At 48.7% G+C, this 15895-nt stretch overlaps 1 protein-coding gene across 1 annotated transcript; it reads left to right on the top strand.

The window, feature by feature from the left end:
• Positions 1-9674: 9674 nt before the first annotated feature.
• LOC127342964 (wall-associated receptor kinase 5-like) lies at positions 9675-12223 on the top strand. The gene is made up of 3 exons (XM_051369029.2): positions 9675-10518; positions 10657-10857; positions 11043-12223. The coding sequence occupies exons 1-3, from the start codon at positions 9684-9686 to the stop codon at positions 12209-12211; spliced, it is 2205 nt and encodes a 734-aa protein (XP_051224989.1). The 5' UTR covers positions 9675-9683; the 3' UTR covers positions 12212-12223.
• Positions 12224-15895: the final 3672 nt, after the last annotated feature.

A 15895-nucleotide genomic window follows, 5' to 3' on the forward strand; every position in this document is an offset into this window, starting at 1 on the left:
GATGCGGACCCTCCAGTCTACAAGGATGAGTTATGCGGAAAATTCAACGTTGAGACTAATCAAAACGATGACTTGCATGACCCAGCCACTTATTTGGGGGACTTGACTTCATCTTACTACTTCTATATAAACGTGATCTCTTTTGCTATCTCTCGCATGCACAGATCGAGAGACACCCGGTGGCCGACGCTCCAATCATGGATGGGTCACTAATTACTGGTATTTTTTTTCTCTGTCTAGCTACTTGCTAAACTTGTCAATCGACGCATGTGCAGAACTACCTTGTAGTAGTACTTAATAATAGAGTAAATTCCAGTTTTTACCTCCTACTTTGAAAATTTTGACACTAATTACCCTGTTTAAACAAATTTTATCCTAATTACCCTATTTAGCAAAAGTTATGCCAATTTTTACCCCTTCTAAAATTTTGTGAGCATTTTTATCGAAGGATCCGGATTATTAGACACATTCACGTGCCAATTTGTTTAATTATAGTATAACTATTATAGAAAAAAGCAAATCAAATAATTAATCAGGCTGCAGTACCATAGAGTGTGCAACTACTTCTCCCATAAACACGCTGATGAATTCTACCATGAAGACCAAGTCGTGTCTTCCCTCAAAGAAAGGACATCTAGCTAGTGTCTTGCTTAAGCCGATCAGAACTTATGTTACGTCAAACTCAACACCACTCTTGGCAAAAGCCAATAACTCGGTTTTTATTCAAACTGCACCTAGCACACCCGCGCATAGAGTTGCTTAATACCCTCATAGAGTCATAGACTGATAGGACATATGTGCGACGGTTCGATCACTGGATCACATGCATGCATGTGTATGGATTCTAGATGCAACGTAGCAGCTTGGCGAACAAGACCTATGTTGCCGTTGTCACGTGAAAATTATATCATTGCGCATCTTGTACTCTTGCGGGTAGGATAGTAGTAGATGCTCTTCGCAGTCCGTAGTTTGATGTCATAGAGGTACTAAAATTAAAAGGGTAAAAATTGACATAACTTTTGCTAAATGAGGTAATTAGAATGACTAAAATAGAGTAATTATTGTCAAAATTTTCAAAGCAGGGGGTAAAAACAAGAATTTACTCTACTTAATATGTTTGTGTGTTCTCTCGGATGTCCTAGGTACAATTCAGCTATTTTTGTACAGTTTTTTTTTCAAAGTTAAGCAGCGGTTTTCGTTACTGGAAGCCAACAAGCAAAATAGTTTTATGCCACTGATGATCCGTACGTTAAAATTTGTGTTTCAACTTCGTTGAAATGTATTTATTCCACTTCGCTGAAATGTATTTATTCCATTCCGTTAAGGAAATAAGGGTTTTCATTTGGGGTGAATGATCTTTCCCTATTTGTGATAAGCGTGCCACAAGCTTAGAGCATCTCCAGTCGCGTCCCCCAAACCGTCCCCCAAACCGCGCCGGATTGAGCGTTTGGGGGACGTGTTTCGTTCGTGCCGTGTTTGGGGGACGTCGCTCCCCAGTCGCGTCCCCCAAACCAAATTTCGCAAATTTTAAACTTAAGCGAGATTCATCCAAACTTGCCATATATTACATAGATTCGAACGAAATTTGACTAAATTTAAACTAAACCTAATCTAGAAGTACTTGCGGCGGCCGGAGGCGTCGTAGTACTGGTGGAAGTTGTACATGTCGTCGGTGACGACCTCCTGCTTGACGCGCTCCTCGACGGGCTCGTCCTTCACCAAGCCGCTTGGTCCTGCCTCGCCGTCGTCGGTGAGGTCCACCAGCGGCTTGCCGGAGTCGCGGATGGACATGGCGATCGCCGCGTCGAGGTCGCTCCTCCAGGCGTCCTTGTCATTCATGGACGCCAAGAACGCCGCCCGCAGCCCTGGGCAGTCCTCGGGGTCGTTGCTGCTGGCGATGAGCCGCTGCTGCCGCTCGTACTCCGCCAGCAGCGCCGCCTGCGACGTTTCCTCCGGCTCCTCCTTCACCTCCGGCTTCGGGATGAGGAGGGCGCCGCCGCGCCTCCCTTGCTGACGCCGGCTGCCGCTGCCGCCACGCCTCGTGTTGACGGGTGTCGCCGGCTCCTCCTTGACCTCCCGTTTGGGGACGGTGTAGGGCGCCGACCGGTACGACAAGGACGGCGTCGATCGCGCCGGTTCTAAGGAAGAAGAGTGCGAGGAGGACGAGTACGTCGTCCTCCTCGGCTGCCATTGAGGAGACGGCGGCGGTGACGACGGCATCTCCAACCTTGGAGCGCCGTTGCGGATGTCGCGGATGACGTTCTCGTGGGTGCGCCCCGGAACGCCCCAGAACAGGGCGCGACCGTCCTTGTTCCAGCTGTTGGGACCGCCGACGAGGTTGTCGGTGCTGTACATCTCGACGTCGTACTTAGCCTAGAAGTACGTCGCCCACCAGGCGTCGTTGTTGTTGACCGCCCACGTTGGATCCAACCGCTCCTCGGCGGTGAGTTGAGCCCACCGGGCCTTGATGGTGTCCCTCCATTGGTCCGTGCCCGGCTTCGGCGGTGGCGGGACGCCGATGCCGTTCACGGCCATCTTCCAGCCGCCGCTGCTTGGCAGCCGCATGTCCGGCGGGACTGGATACCGGGCGTGGTACATCGCCCACGCCTCCTGCACGGTGAGGCTGCCGCGGCCGAAGCCGTTCGCCGCGGCGATCTTGCGGGAGGACGAGCTCGACATTTTTGGAGCGGCGAGGAGAAGATCTGGGAGGAGGGAGGCGGCGGCGACGAGAAGGTTTATGAGCGGTGAGAACTGCAGGGCGTCTTAAAACAGTGGCGGCAGCGGGTGGTTGCACACAATAACGCCGACGCGGACGGCCACGCGGCCTTCCACGACGAGACGCGTCCCTGCGTCGCCTGGGAAAATAGGGACGCCATTAACATCGCTTGACCAAAGGTAGGCGACGGGATTTTAGCCTTCCGAGCCGCTGACGGGTCGGGCCCGTGTCGGTTCGCCTCGCTTTTCGTTGTGTCCGGCGTGCCCGGAGCGTCCCCTGTGGGACGGGGACGGGCTCGGGGCGCCGGACACCGTATCGGGGCGCGCCGGACAAAAATGGGCTTTGGGGATGCGGCTGGAACGCATTTTTTGTCCGGCGCGCCCAAAATCCCTTTAGGGGACGCTTTGGGGGACGCTTTGGAGATGCTCTTACATCTTCCCATAGCAACACCAGGCGCCGGCCATCTCGCTCGCCTCCCTCAGCTTCTCGTGGTGACCATGAAGCTGCCTAGACGTGCGGGAGGTCCCGGTACCGGCCGACCCCGCGTCGAGAAGAAGCTCGCCGCCGTCTTGCATTGCCCAGTATGCCGCTTCTCAGCTGCCTTTCCGTATGTTCCCGAGCATCGAGGTGCATCCCAGCTCCCAACGTTGCCGGCGTCTAAACACCCGATGGAATCGGGTTTCAGCGTGTCAAGTCAGTTTTCGTATAAGACTCAGTACCAAAAGATAGTACGTACTCCTTCCATTCCATAAATAAGTGGACGTGCGGGATTTTCAAGGTAAATTAGTAAAAAAAGAGAAAAATTGCATTGGGAAGATGCAACCAACATCTCTCTCCTCTTTAATTATTTCATCTCCAATAGGCTAAGTGCATGTATAAAATTAAGATAACATGTGTTGAATATTATTGGGTTTGATTTCCTTGCGATGAGAGAGAAACATCTTTTGCTAATTTAAAGTACATTGAAAACATAGAAATACACTCTTTCATGGACAAAATTTGTGGCTAGATGTCCACTTATTTGAGGACGGAGGGAGTATAGCAATGCCCCTCATCTTCCGAACGGTGGAGAGGGGCCCTCGCCAAGATACAGTTAAGCAAGGTCCTCTTCTACTTTGCCCACCCTCACCAATAGTACTCTTGCTTACTAAGATTGAGATAAGGAAGTTGCACAAAGATTAATTCATGGCAGGAAGGGATCGAGTGGAAGGGATTGTTGAGCCAAATTTTAGAGGGAGATTTTATTTATGCTACAATGTCATGGATTTATATGATTGCCTTACAAAGCTAAGTACCATTTTTCATTACATCGTGTCTCTTTTGATTGCTCAATGTAAAAGGTGGATAATACACTCCAATTCACACAACAATTGTTCCAATCGGACTTAACAAACAACAACCTTTGGAGTTGACATCGGACCGCAGCCCACCTCTCTCTCTCCGTGGGAACGCTCTCCACCTAATCCCATCCTTGAGAGTCGACTCCCGCCGTCCCGCATGGCCGCCCAGATCCGGCCGCTCCTGCCGCCGGTGACCTTGCTGGCTGGCTGCGAGATGTGCCAGGACGAGGGATGGCTCATGTACATAGTAGATCTAAGTTTAGCTTTGGCTTTATGCTAGTTTTCGGCTTGATGCCGCTCCTTTTCTTCCCCTTCGGTTGGCTTCCGGTGACCCACAGCGACGCCGGAGCTAGGCTACTCCCTTCCTGCACTCTATGTCCATGGTGGATATCTTGCAGGGATGGAGATGGCCAAGGCCGTTTCAATAAATTCGCTGGTATGGTGTTCTTCTTCTTGATCTGGAGCTGCGCGTGGGTGTTTCTCCTCCTGGCCGGCCATGGTGGCGAGGGGGTGGAGAAGCTCAGAGTGATGTCTGTTGGAGCTGGAGGAAGGCGGGGAGGTCAGTTGGTGCTGCAATCTGGAGATTACTACACGGTGGCTTCGTTCGCCGCTGTGATCTGTGGCCGATGCGGCGGCATCTCCACGCATCAAGTTTCGACGCTTCTTCAACCTCCTGCTTGGAGGCCTCTTTCTGAGACACTCGTCGACGTTCATCATCTTCTCGTCCTCAAGTGGTGCGTCCCCGATGGCGTCAAGGTGGCCGGCGGTGGTGACTCAAAATCGGTGGCAAGGACCAAGGGCTCGATTGCTTTTTCTTACTTTGTTCTAGGGTCCTGTGTGCAAATTTCTAGGACTGTGATGTATCCTCTTAGTTTTACTAAGGTCCTATGTGTAAGATGTATCCCACCGACGATACTATAATGCAGCATCTGGGGTCGTTCGTGACCCCTATTCCCGTTCAAAAAAACAACAACAACCTTTGTAGCAAATATATATACTGATGATTCCGACGTATGGGCACATTGCTAGTTTTGAAAAGTTATGAATCATATTAGGTGTACCCCACACACACAAAAAACCTACATGCGAGGCCTTGAGTAAAAAAATATACCATGAAAATTCTAATGACCATTTGCAATCAATAAAAATAAGAAAACGGGAAAGCTAAAAGTTGTGATGTGGAATTGTCTTTTCTTTAAAGGGGTTGCAAATGGTTATAACGTTCTTATGAAAATTGACATGAATAGTTTCCAATAATACTATAATTTATGTCTTATGGACTTTTAAAAAACTTAGAAACATGATATTCACCAAGTTCAATTAATGAACACACACATGGACTTATTAAAAAATGAAACAATGATACTATTAAACACATGCCCATATCAAGTCATGCAATTATCATTACCATGTGTCCCTACCCCTCCAATGTCCACATACCGACTATTGTTGTTTCACAAATTCCAATTCCGCAACCTATGACCATCCGCCGACCTGCGCGGAGAGATCTAGGTAGCGACGCGAACGGTTCTTGTGAAGAAGATGATGATTTTTTGAATATTTCGTTTTTCAGTTTTAGTTTAGAGGGTCTGTTCTGCGCCAGCCGTTTTGCGATACGTAAACACGTTTTCGGAAGACTGAACTCAAGTTTTTCAGTTTGCACTTTTACAGACTCTCTGTTAGAGATGCTCTAAGCACAATCAAGGATACTCTCTCGAAACTCGCAGAAGTGGTCATGCCAGCCGAACGGTCCATGGAGAGTGTGGAATGACACACAAGTCAAACCCGCATCTCACAACCGTAGCTACTAGACGGTTACCGGACCTGAGCCTGCTAGCCCGGATCTAGCACCTCAGCCACACGCAAGTCAAATGGGCCTAGATCTAGACCGAGGGCAAGATCCCCGTCAGTGGCTAGCTCTGCCTGGTGTCATCCCGGTCTGTTTTTTTTTTTTTTTGAACAAGAAAGGTCTCGAAGGACCGAGAGCTACATTAAGTCAACATGGCTACAGACCAATTTACAGAAAGGGCCTCAGGGAAACAGGAAATAACAGACCAGCCCTCCGATTTTGCATACAGGACCCTCAAGGAAAAGCTTAAAAAGAGATCAGGTCCCTGGTCGTTGCCGGCGAACAGGCTTCGCCATCGACTGCCTTCCACGCCACCGGGGAACAAGCCACTTGGGGCGCAGACGGCCAGATCTGTCGACGACGAAGCCGAGAAAATCCTCGTTGAGGATGAAGATCTCCTGGAGAAGGGCCGCCCTTCGGCCATGTGCTGCAGGGGCAGGGCGATGACGCCGGCATGAGTCCCCTGTTGATGAGCATCCCAGGAAGTGCACCACCTCGACGGCGGTGCTGATGAAGCAGACGCAGCTCCGGTATATATGCACCTGCACCCCGGCCAACGCCAGAAGAAGGGGCACCGCCGCGTCGGAATAGCAAACTGCCTTGCACACCTTGTCAGGGCCTTGCCCTGCATCTCGCATTGGAGGATCTTGTCGAGACGGTCACTGCCTGGTGCAGTTGGCGCGGTTGTTGCATGGTCGATCTTGCTCGCCCACTCGGAAGCGGGCCAGATCTTGGTAGGAAAATGCTGGAGAGGTGATGTCCGGCGGCATATGGATACTACCGGTTGAAGCAGCTAGAAGGTCCCCGTGGGCCGTGGCAGTGGTCTCCTCTTCATCAAAACGTGAACGTGCTCCTGACGATGCATTCTTCATGCCCAGTCGTTGGTGACTGCCTAATGGGAGGGTATGGATGGAGTAGGAGGGTGGGTTGGTCGGATTGCATCTCTCGACAGGAGAATTTTGAACCATAGCCAGGTGAAGACCCATCTCGATCGTGGATGGATACATGGATGGCAGCATCTCAGCACACTACGGCTTTCTTGCAGGTGTCGATGGGAATGCTCTCGTTTTGCTCTCCACAGCCTAACTCTAGGGGAAACCCTGGCCCCATGGGGTAAGATGATATTGGCGTTTTGGCATGAGTCCCCTCTCAAGCCTCTGACCAGATTTTAAATAATCGCCCCAACCATCGCATCTGAGTGCGGCGTGCCGCAGTGTACCCCTTTCTAGTTTGAAACGTATGAATTAAACTACAATAATGTGAATCGACTGACAATTTATATTATTTATTTTTCCTGCATCCACCACTGTCTCAATAAGGGCATCAGTTATTGAGCTTGAACCAACCAGAGGGACTGGCAGATGACGATTTTATTAGCCCTTTGTTTGGCAACGATGGCGGTGGCGAGTGGAGCTGGGTCCTGAATTTTGGTAGCCCGTTTCTTCCAGCTTGTTCGAGGGGTTCCCTATACCTCCATTTTTTTTCCATGGAGTCGGAGCTGCTGAATAGGATCCATTACTGTGACCAATGGCGATGGCTTGGTCGGTCAAGCTCGGCCTTTCTTCCCCTGAAATGTTCTTTGGCGGATTTGGGGCTATCTCTTCGTTGACTCCGGTGATAGACTTTTCAGGAGTGACTGGCATAGGTTCTGACGCCGTTGGTGCACATGTAAAGTGAAGTCTTAGTTGTTCGCTCGAGCAAGAGTGATGACGATAACACTCCATGGCAACCTCCACAATGGTCTTTTTATCGATGGTGCGTGTGTGCTTCGTGTGGGTAGCCAAGTCTTTTCCGGTTTCCTTGTAGTAGTTTATATATATGCGTTCTCGTTCGTTGTTCACTAGTTAATCTGACAAATTCTCTTACTCTTAACTAATTAATAAGATGATCGGGGGTTGTAGAGAATTTTCCCATCAATTGTGCTTGGAGGAATGGCCAAATGACTACTATATGAATTATTACACCATGCACAATCCAACCATGATATATTCTTATATATAGATAACACTCCTACCAATGGTGTTTTGCAACATGGAAGTATACAATAGTAGAAAACAGTTCTTTCATCCGAAGCCCATGCGAGCTTTAGTCCCGGTCGAATTACGAATCGGGACTAATGGGTCGCATTAGTCCTGGTTCGAACGGAAACTTTAGTCCCGGTTGGTAATACCAATAGGAACTAAAGTGGTGGCGGAACGTTGCCTCCGGGGCGAAAGTCTTTAGTCCCGATTGTTATACCAACCATGGACTAAAGGCTTCCTAGGTTTTTTTTTGCTCCCCACGCATCCCCCTGGATCGCCTTTTTATCATTGTAAAATACAAAAGAAAATTATAGAAAAGATAAAAGATAAAATATTTTGAGATTCATGTATGTTACCCAAACTACTATTAGGGAAATTTAATAAATTTGAATTTCAACTTTGTTTGCAAAAAAAAGTTTAGAAAAAGGTAAAATGGCATTAACTTTTGTGTACAATGTCGGAAAAATTGTATAATATATCAAAATGATTTTGGGAGAAAGTTACATCCGAATTAACTAGAGTTTACCTGGTTGGCATTTTTTAGATTCTCAAAATTCTAAATGGAAATGTTAAAGCAGGAAGATTTTAGCTTTTGCCAGAAATTTTCAGAATTTTGTATTTTGTATTTTTAAAAAAAATTAAATTAATAATTTCTTCCTGCATAAAGATTACTATTACTTAACCATAAAGGTTAGCCAATTTTTATATTTTCATATTTTCAGGTTTTAGGTTTTGCAAAATAAATATAAATATAAAATACTTAAAAATAAAAAAATTATTGTTTACTTATTTCTTCAAGATTATTATTATAATATTAATTTTATTTATTAAAATAATTATTTGGAATTCAAATAATAAAGAAGTGTGACATCGTGATCAATATGTTAATAGGATTGATATGATAGTAGTATCAATAAAATGCGCGCGAAGCACTTGGAAGCAGGACGGAAAGAAATTCGGATGTTAAGCGTACTAGTGCTAGGGTAGTGGGAAAATGGGTCACCGAACAGGTAGTTTAACCACGAGTAAGTAATTTGACTAGAGATTAAATGTAGTTAGAGACTAAACTTGTCAAATAACTAAAATACTAAAAATTCTGAAGAAAAAAATAGAAAAAAGAGAGTAGAAAATAATTAAAAAAAATTGGAGAAAGAAAATAGATGAAATAGCCTTTAGTCCCGGTTGGTGTTACAAACCGGGACTAAAGGTCCCTCGTCTCGGCGCGCGTCCACATCCCACGTGGAGGACCTTTTAGTTCCGGTTGAGTTTCAAACCGGAACTAAAAGATCCTCGCCAAACAAACCATGACTAAAGCCCTGTTTTCTACTAGTGATATGCTCCTCTATTTAGAAATACATCTTATACATATTTTAAAATTTCAAAAAATTGTAACAAATTTGCACGTACATCTTCACGTGCTACACGCTCAGAAAGTCTGTCATGGAAAATTGACTTACCATGTGACGTGTAAAAAGACAAAATTCAGTGCTAACAATAATGCATGCTTTTCACAAGATACATTTTATCTTTTTAACAAAGACCACAAAACTAGAAAACTATTGGTTTTTTGTGAAACTTAACTAACACACGTACAATATGAAGATGTACTTGTAGAATCTTTTGTCAAATTTTTTGTAACACTCCTCTTGGTTAATTATTGCCTTGTAGGTCAGAAGCTCTTATTACTTTTCGTCGCCACCCTAACCCTGCAGTATAGTAGTACCGTTTATGGGTATGTGCCATCTGGGAGCATTAGCATGACGCGGCCGCCTGATTGCCCAAGCAAGTGTGGCAACGTCAGCATCCCGTACCCGTTTGGCATCGGAGTGGGCTGCTTCCAAGGAGCCTTTAGTGTCACCTGCAATAAGACACAGGCATATCTGGCCTCAACTGGTCTTAGGTTATTGGAAATCAATCTTACCCTTGGCGAGGTTCGTGTTCAGAACCCATTTATATCAATGTATTGCAACAACACCGACGACCCCGGTGACAGCATTGGTTATGGAGCACTTAAGAGTATCTTAAGTTTGGATCCTTTTCATAAGGTTTCCATCACCAAAAACAAGTTGACATATATCGGGTGTTCTGAGCTTGCAATGATGGTGGGAGCCGGCACTGACAATGAGTACTTGACTGTCAGCTCATGCTTTTCGTATTGCACTAACGCAACAAACTTCAACAATAAGGATGACAAAGAGTGCCGTGGCAAGGGTTGCTGCCAAACCTCCTTTGCCGGAAATATCAGCTCATTCTACACCGAAACCACACCAATACTCATATACAGCTCTGGTGTTCAGTCGTCCTTCGGCCCATGCAGCTACTCATTTGTTGTTGAGGAGGAATGGTTCAAATTCGATCGTTCTTATGTTAACTCTTCCACAAATTCCACGAGTTTGTACCCAGATGGAGTCCCTTTGGTACTCGATTGGGTCGTTGGTAGTGAAATTTGTTCAGAAGCCATCAACAAGGGACCACGGTATCTCTGCCAAGCCAAGAATAGTTCATGTGTTGATGTGTCTAATGGCCCCGGTTACCGTTGTAACTGCTCTTCAGGTTATGAGGGTAATCCCTACCTACAAGATGGGTGCCGAGGTAATCATATGCATCTTGCAACATCAACCTATATATGTATATGCACTCTTTTATATCAGCTTTATTGTTTAATTATGGAATGCGATACTGTATTGAGTCATGTTGATGTTCTCCTTGCTAACGTCCTTGAAATGACAGATATCAATGAGTGCGACCCTCAAAATAAGCCCTTGTATCCTTGCAAAGGTGAGTGCACGAACACCGATGGAAACTACACATGTACATGCCCATCAGGGTATAGAAGCGACGATGCAAAGATCTATGATTGCGTTAAAGCTGACACAAGCACACCCCCAAAAAAAATTGCTGACACAAGCACAGCTCGGAACATGGCCATAGGTAGTTAACGATCTTAATATTTTGCACATAATGTTTTCTTTTACGAACTAGGCTACCACATATTTTTATAAATTTGGGGTAAATTTTTCAATAAAGTTGTGCAATTATACTAGTTATTATAGTAAATTAAAAAGCTCATTCTTAAGTGCAGTTTGTAATTACTAATTAGCCGTCATTATTTTCAGGCATATCCGCCAGCATCGTCTTCCTCATGGTCTGTATCTTTGCTCTGCATGCCGAGTATCAGAAAAGAAAGCTGGCAAAAGAGAAGGACAGATTCTTCGATCAGAATGGTGGTCAAATATTATACCATCAAATTATGTCAAAACAAGTCGATACATTGAAGATATACACGCAAGAAGACCTTAAGAAGGCTACAAATGATTTTGACGAGAGCACGGAGCTGGGTAGGGGCGGTCATGGCACTGTCTACAAGGGCATTCTCAAGGATAACCGGGTTGTAGCCGTGAAACGCTCAAAGCTCATGAATGCTACCGAAACCAACGAATTCGTGCAGGAGATTATTATACTTTCACAGACGAACCACCGGAATGTGGTAAGGCTTCTTGGGTGCTGCTTGGAGGTGGAGGTCCCCATACTGGTCTATGAGTTCATTTCCAACGGCACTCTCTTTGAGTTCATCCATGGCCGTGGTAATAATTATGAAAGTCCGTCTCCCTCGCTGGACACACGTCTCAGGATTGCTCAAGAATCAGCGGAAGCACTGTCCTATCTGCATCTGTCCACAAACCACCCTATTGTCCATGGTGATGTCAAGTCCATGAACATCCTCTTGGACGAAAACTACATGGCGAAGGTGACGGACTTTGGGGCATCAAGGGCGCTCCCCAAGGATGAGATTCAGTTCATGACGTTGGTCCAAGGCACCCTGGGTTACCTGGACCCCGAGTACCTGCAGGAGCGGCAGCTCACGGACAAGAGCGACGTTTACAGTTTCGGGGTGGTGCTGCTGGAGTTGATCACGGGGAAGACGGCGATCTACCAGGACGGCGCCAAGCAAGGCAAGAGCCTTGTGTCATCCTTCATGCTCGCGATGAAGGAGGGGAACCTCCAGGGCATCCTTGACGCCAGCATAGTGCACGTTGGGATGGAGACACTGCTCCGAGAAGTCGCCGAGCTGGCGAGGTTGTGCTTGGCCGCTAGTAGCGAAGATAGGCCTTCCATGACCCAGGTGGCCGACAAGCTTAAGGCCCTGCGAAGCACCTGGAGGAAAAAACTGGTGGTGGGGCATTCGGTCGTGCGCTTCGCATCTGCAGCTTCGGCACCTCCATCGTCGAGTACATTCTCCAGGGAGACGCACATGACTGGAATAGGTATCCAGACACCCAGATGATGGTTTCAATTAAATGTATTACACCGTGCTAGTTTAGAGGCTTTGGTAATTCGCAAAAATAAAGTTTAGAGGCTTCGAGCTTTGGGTCTTACTGCTATATATCTGTGGTCGTCCTGTATTCCTGGTACCAAGTGTTATTTTTTTTTCGATAAAGGGAATATATTAATATCAAAAAGATACCAATTACACTCAGCCTCTGCAACAACGCACCACCCTAATGGCACTACGGATGCACACAGCTAAAAAAAGGAAAAGAAAACTAAGAAACAAAAGTCCCGCTACAGTATCTCGGGCCTAACAATAGCAATACATCCACCGCCAAAACAACACCTGAAATACAGACTCTCCAAAAACGACGCCTCCAAGAAGGGAACAGTGCTCTAACACCGTCGTCGCCCGATCAACGATCTTAGGTTTTCACCCTGAAGATAGTCCCCGCTCTCAAAACAATGCCTCCAACAAGGTCATTGGCAGGCACAATCAGTTAAGATCAGACCTTGGGTTTTTACCCTGAAAGGTAGGACTCTGAACTTCACCTGTGTTGTCGCCCCCACTTTCATACCGCTGCTGTGAAGCCCGGAATACCAAGTAAGTCCCTCAACAGCGCGGAGACTTGAACCTCCCTTAGCTAGTCCTCCCCTCCGGCCTTCATGAACTTCTCTTCTTCCGACTTTCATCATGGATCCATAGTCACTTGATGTCAACACAGAAAAAGAGCTTCGCGCCGCTCCCTCCAGAACCAATCGGTCGGAATAAAAGCATGGGTGCGCACGATCGAATACCACCGATCCAGCAAACTCCAGGCAAAAAGCACTGTTACATTCGCTGGCGGAGCTTTCCGGAACTCAACACTCCGGCTAGATCACGAGTCCAGGCCTCCGGTAGGTCTTCCTCTTCACGCAAGAGAGACCCTAGGACCACCGCCTTTATTCAGGTCGGACCCCCACGTCGGCGACCATCCTGGGCTGGCCACTCCAACCCTCCACCGGCGACTCCGTCGCCGGCTTCCATGCATCTCCATCTCGCCGCTGGAACGCGGTGATAGATCGATAGATCCACCACCACCAACCGCAGGCCGACCCTCTCCGGCGAAGAAGAGGGCCACCTCCACCGTCGTACCCAAGGCTGCTGCCCCGGGCGACCTCGTGTCGCGGGTGAAGCCCGAGATCGCCTCCACTCACCGGCGAGAGGCGGGGGGGGGGGGGGGAATGGCGCAGGCCATGGGCCTGGCCGCCGCCCACCACCAGCCCCTGCCGGAGTGCTGCAGAGAGCCGATGGGAGGAGGGCGCAGGCAGGCCGCCGCCACCCATCCCAACCGCGTCGGCCGATCCACCAGGGAGAGCCGACGGGAGAAGGGGGCGCAGCGCAGGCCGCCGCCGCCCATCCCATCCGCGCGTCCGCCATGCTCGAGGGAGGGAGATCCGGCCGCCGTCCACCAAGCGTCGATGAGGAAGGGCCCCCGCCGCCGCCACGCCCCGTGGGTCTTTGCCCCGGCGGCGCTACCGGCGGCGGCGACGGTGGCTAGGGCTGGGAGGCTGGGGGTACGGGCGGCTGGGGGCTGTTTGTTTCTTCACCGATACACAAGTTAGAAATTGGTTTTTACAACCGATACACATCCCAGTAAAAAGGCCTTTTTCGTTACAGGGCCGCTACTCCCCGCATAGATCTAGGCCACACCATGTTTGTTGGGCCTCAAAACGCACAAATGGGCCTATCTATTTGGACCAACGTCTTGTTTCATCCTGCAGGCCGAAAGATCTAGGGAAAGGGGCGAGCAGCGACGGGTTCAGTCTGGTTTAGTGGGGTGGGGGCAGCGCCGGACTGGGATTCAGTAACATTACAATAGCATGGCACGGCGTGCCATGACCCCTTCCATCCACCATCCAAACTGCATCCAATGGCTCACAGCAAGCAAAGGCAAAAGGAGAAGGGGCACACACAGACTTGTACAATGCTTGTCCAGTCTGAATCAAAATTCAGTAGTTGCACAGTCTGAATCAAAAGTGAACTTATAAACTGTATGCCCAGTTTAACAGTCCGTATAAGACTGCAGTTTAATGGACATATATGGAACAAAATGAAGCCAAGAAAAGAATAGTACATCTGACTGATATTATACAAAGGACAATTTAGCAATATTTGCGACTGAACACTGGAATTCTACACTTAACAGTGAGCATACTTAGCAATCTGTAACAATTTCAGCCAAATTGGAGAAAACAGAGAACACCCAACTGCACACCTCCTCACTCAAATCTGCAAAATTTCAGATAAACATACTAAGTAATCGTTGATAATACCGAGATTTAAAAAATTGCCCAGCAAACACACATATCCATCAGCAACAATTTCAGAAACAAATAGGTTTTTACCTGCTCTTTACCCAAGTCAGGTACTGCTCGGTGTGCTCGGCGAAGGACGCAGAGCCAGGTTAGGGCGACGGCGCGCGGTGACGGCGCACAGCGCGCGGCGCTCGGCAGCCGCGACGGCGCGGGGCGGAGTCGCCGCTCGGCGGCTCCGGTGGTGCGGCGGCGCGGGACGGGTCGAGCCGTGGTGCGGCGGAGCGGGCGGGCGGCGCTCGCCGGTGGCGCGGGACGGTTTGAGGCTTGGGCTGTGCGGCGGCGCGGGGTGGGGCGACGCTCGCCGGCGGCTCCTGGCGGCTGCAGTGCGCGAGCTGCGTCTCCGCTCAACAGCGGCGCGCGGGAACTGTCGCGACCGCCCACGAAAGCCTCACGTCGTGCCCGCGATGGTGAAAAGTCTGTGCGTGTCCTTCTTTTGCCTTTGCTTGCTATGAGCCTGGTAGGGGCTAGGGTTCTATCGGGTCTAGGGCGGAGGTTGTAAGGGTGAAAGTGAGGGCGGAGAGGCTGGAGGGCTCGGCGCCAGCGGCTGGGCGCTGTCGCGGAGGAAGGAGGCGGCAACTAGGGTTGGGTGCGGCTGGGCGCAGGGGGTCTCCCGTCTCCCTTCAGGAGACGAGACAGTATGATATTGAATATTTGTCTGATTAATCACGAAGGGTACATGTGTTTATATAGGAGGACGGCCTCCTCTAAGCCCCTAATTTACTTGGGCTAAGCCCACAACTAGCCACTAGTGGGCTTCTTGGTTGTATAGGTCAGACCGACCATAACAGAGCCATTGGATGCAGTTTGGATGGTGGATGGAAGGGGTCATGGCACACCGTGCGCTGCTATTGTAATGTTACTGAATCCCAGTCCGGCAGCGCCGCCGCCGCTGTTTGTTCGTGCTTAGCGCCGGTCGATCCGGTGGCCGGGCCTTCCAGTTCCTCACCTACCGGTAGTAATGGAAGGGGGTTTCTGGCTTGGGCACGTTCTCTTACTTACAGATTGTTAGGATTGGAGCTTGGGCTACGGGAGAATAGAGATATGTTATGGGACAGATGGGCAGATGGAGAGGGTGATGGAGACCTGGATCAGAGGCTCTGGGCGACCCTCAAGGACCGCGTGAACATGGCCCATGGAGATCACAAAATTGAGGAGCACGAGGGCGCCTTGCCCGGATCGACTTCCTCGATCGCTAAAAGGCAGGTATGTGTGGGAATGGGAAGGATCATCAAATCAATCCGCTGTTTTCTGCAAAATCAATTTTGTGCAAGACTGCATATATTTCAGTTTTCTGGCACTTGGTGAGGTATACCGTATACCTAAGAAGCTAAAGGAGGTGATA

The sequence above is a fragment of the Lolium perenne genome, chromosome 3 (genome assembly GCF_019359855.2).
Source record: "Lolium perenne isolate Kyuss_39 chromosome 3, Kyuss_2.0, whole genome shotgun sequence".
Lineage (NCBI taxonomy): Eukaryota > Viridiplantae > Streptophyta > Magnoliopsida > Poales > Poaceae > Lolium > Lolium perenne.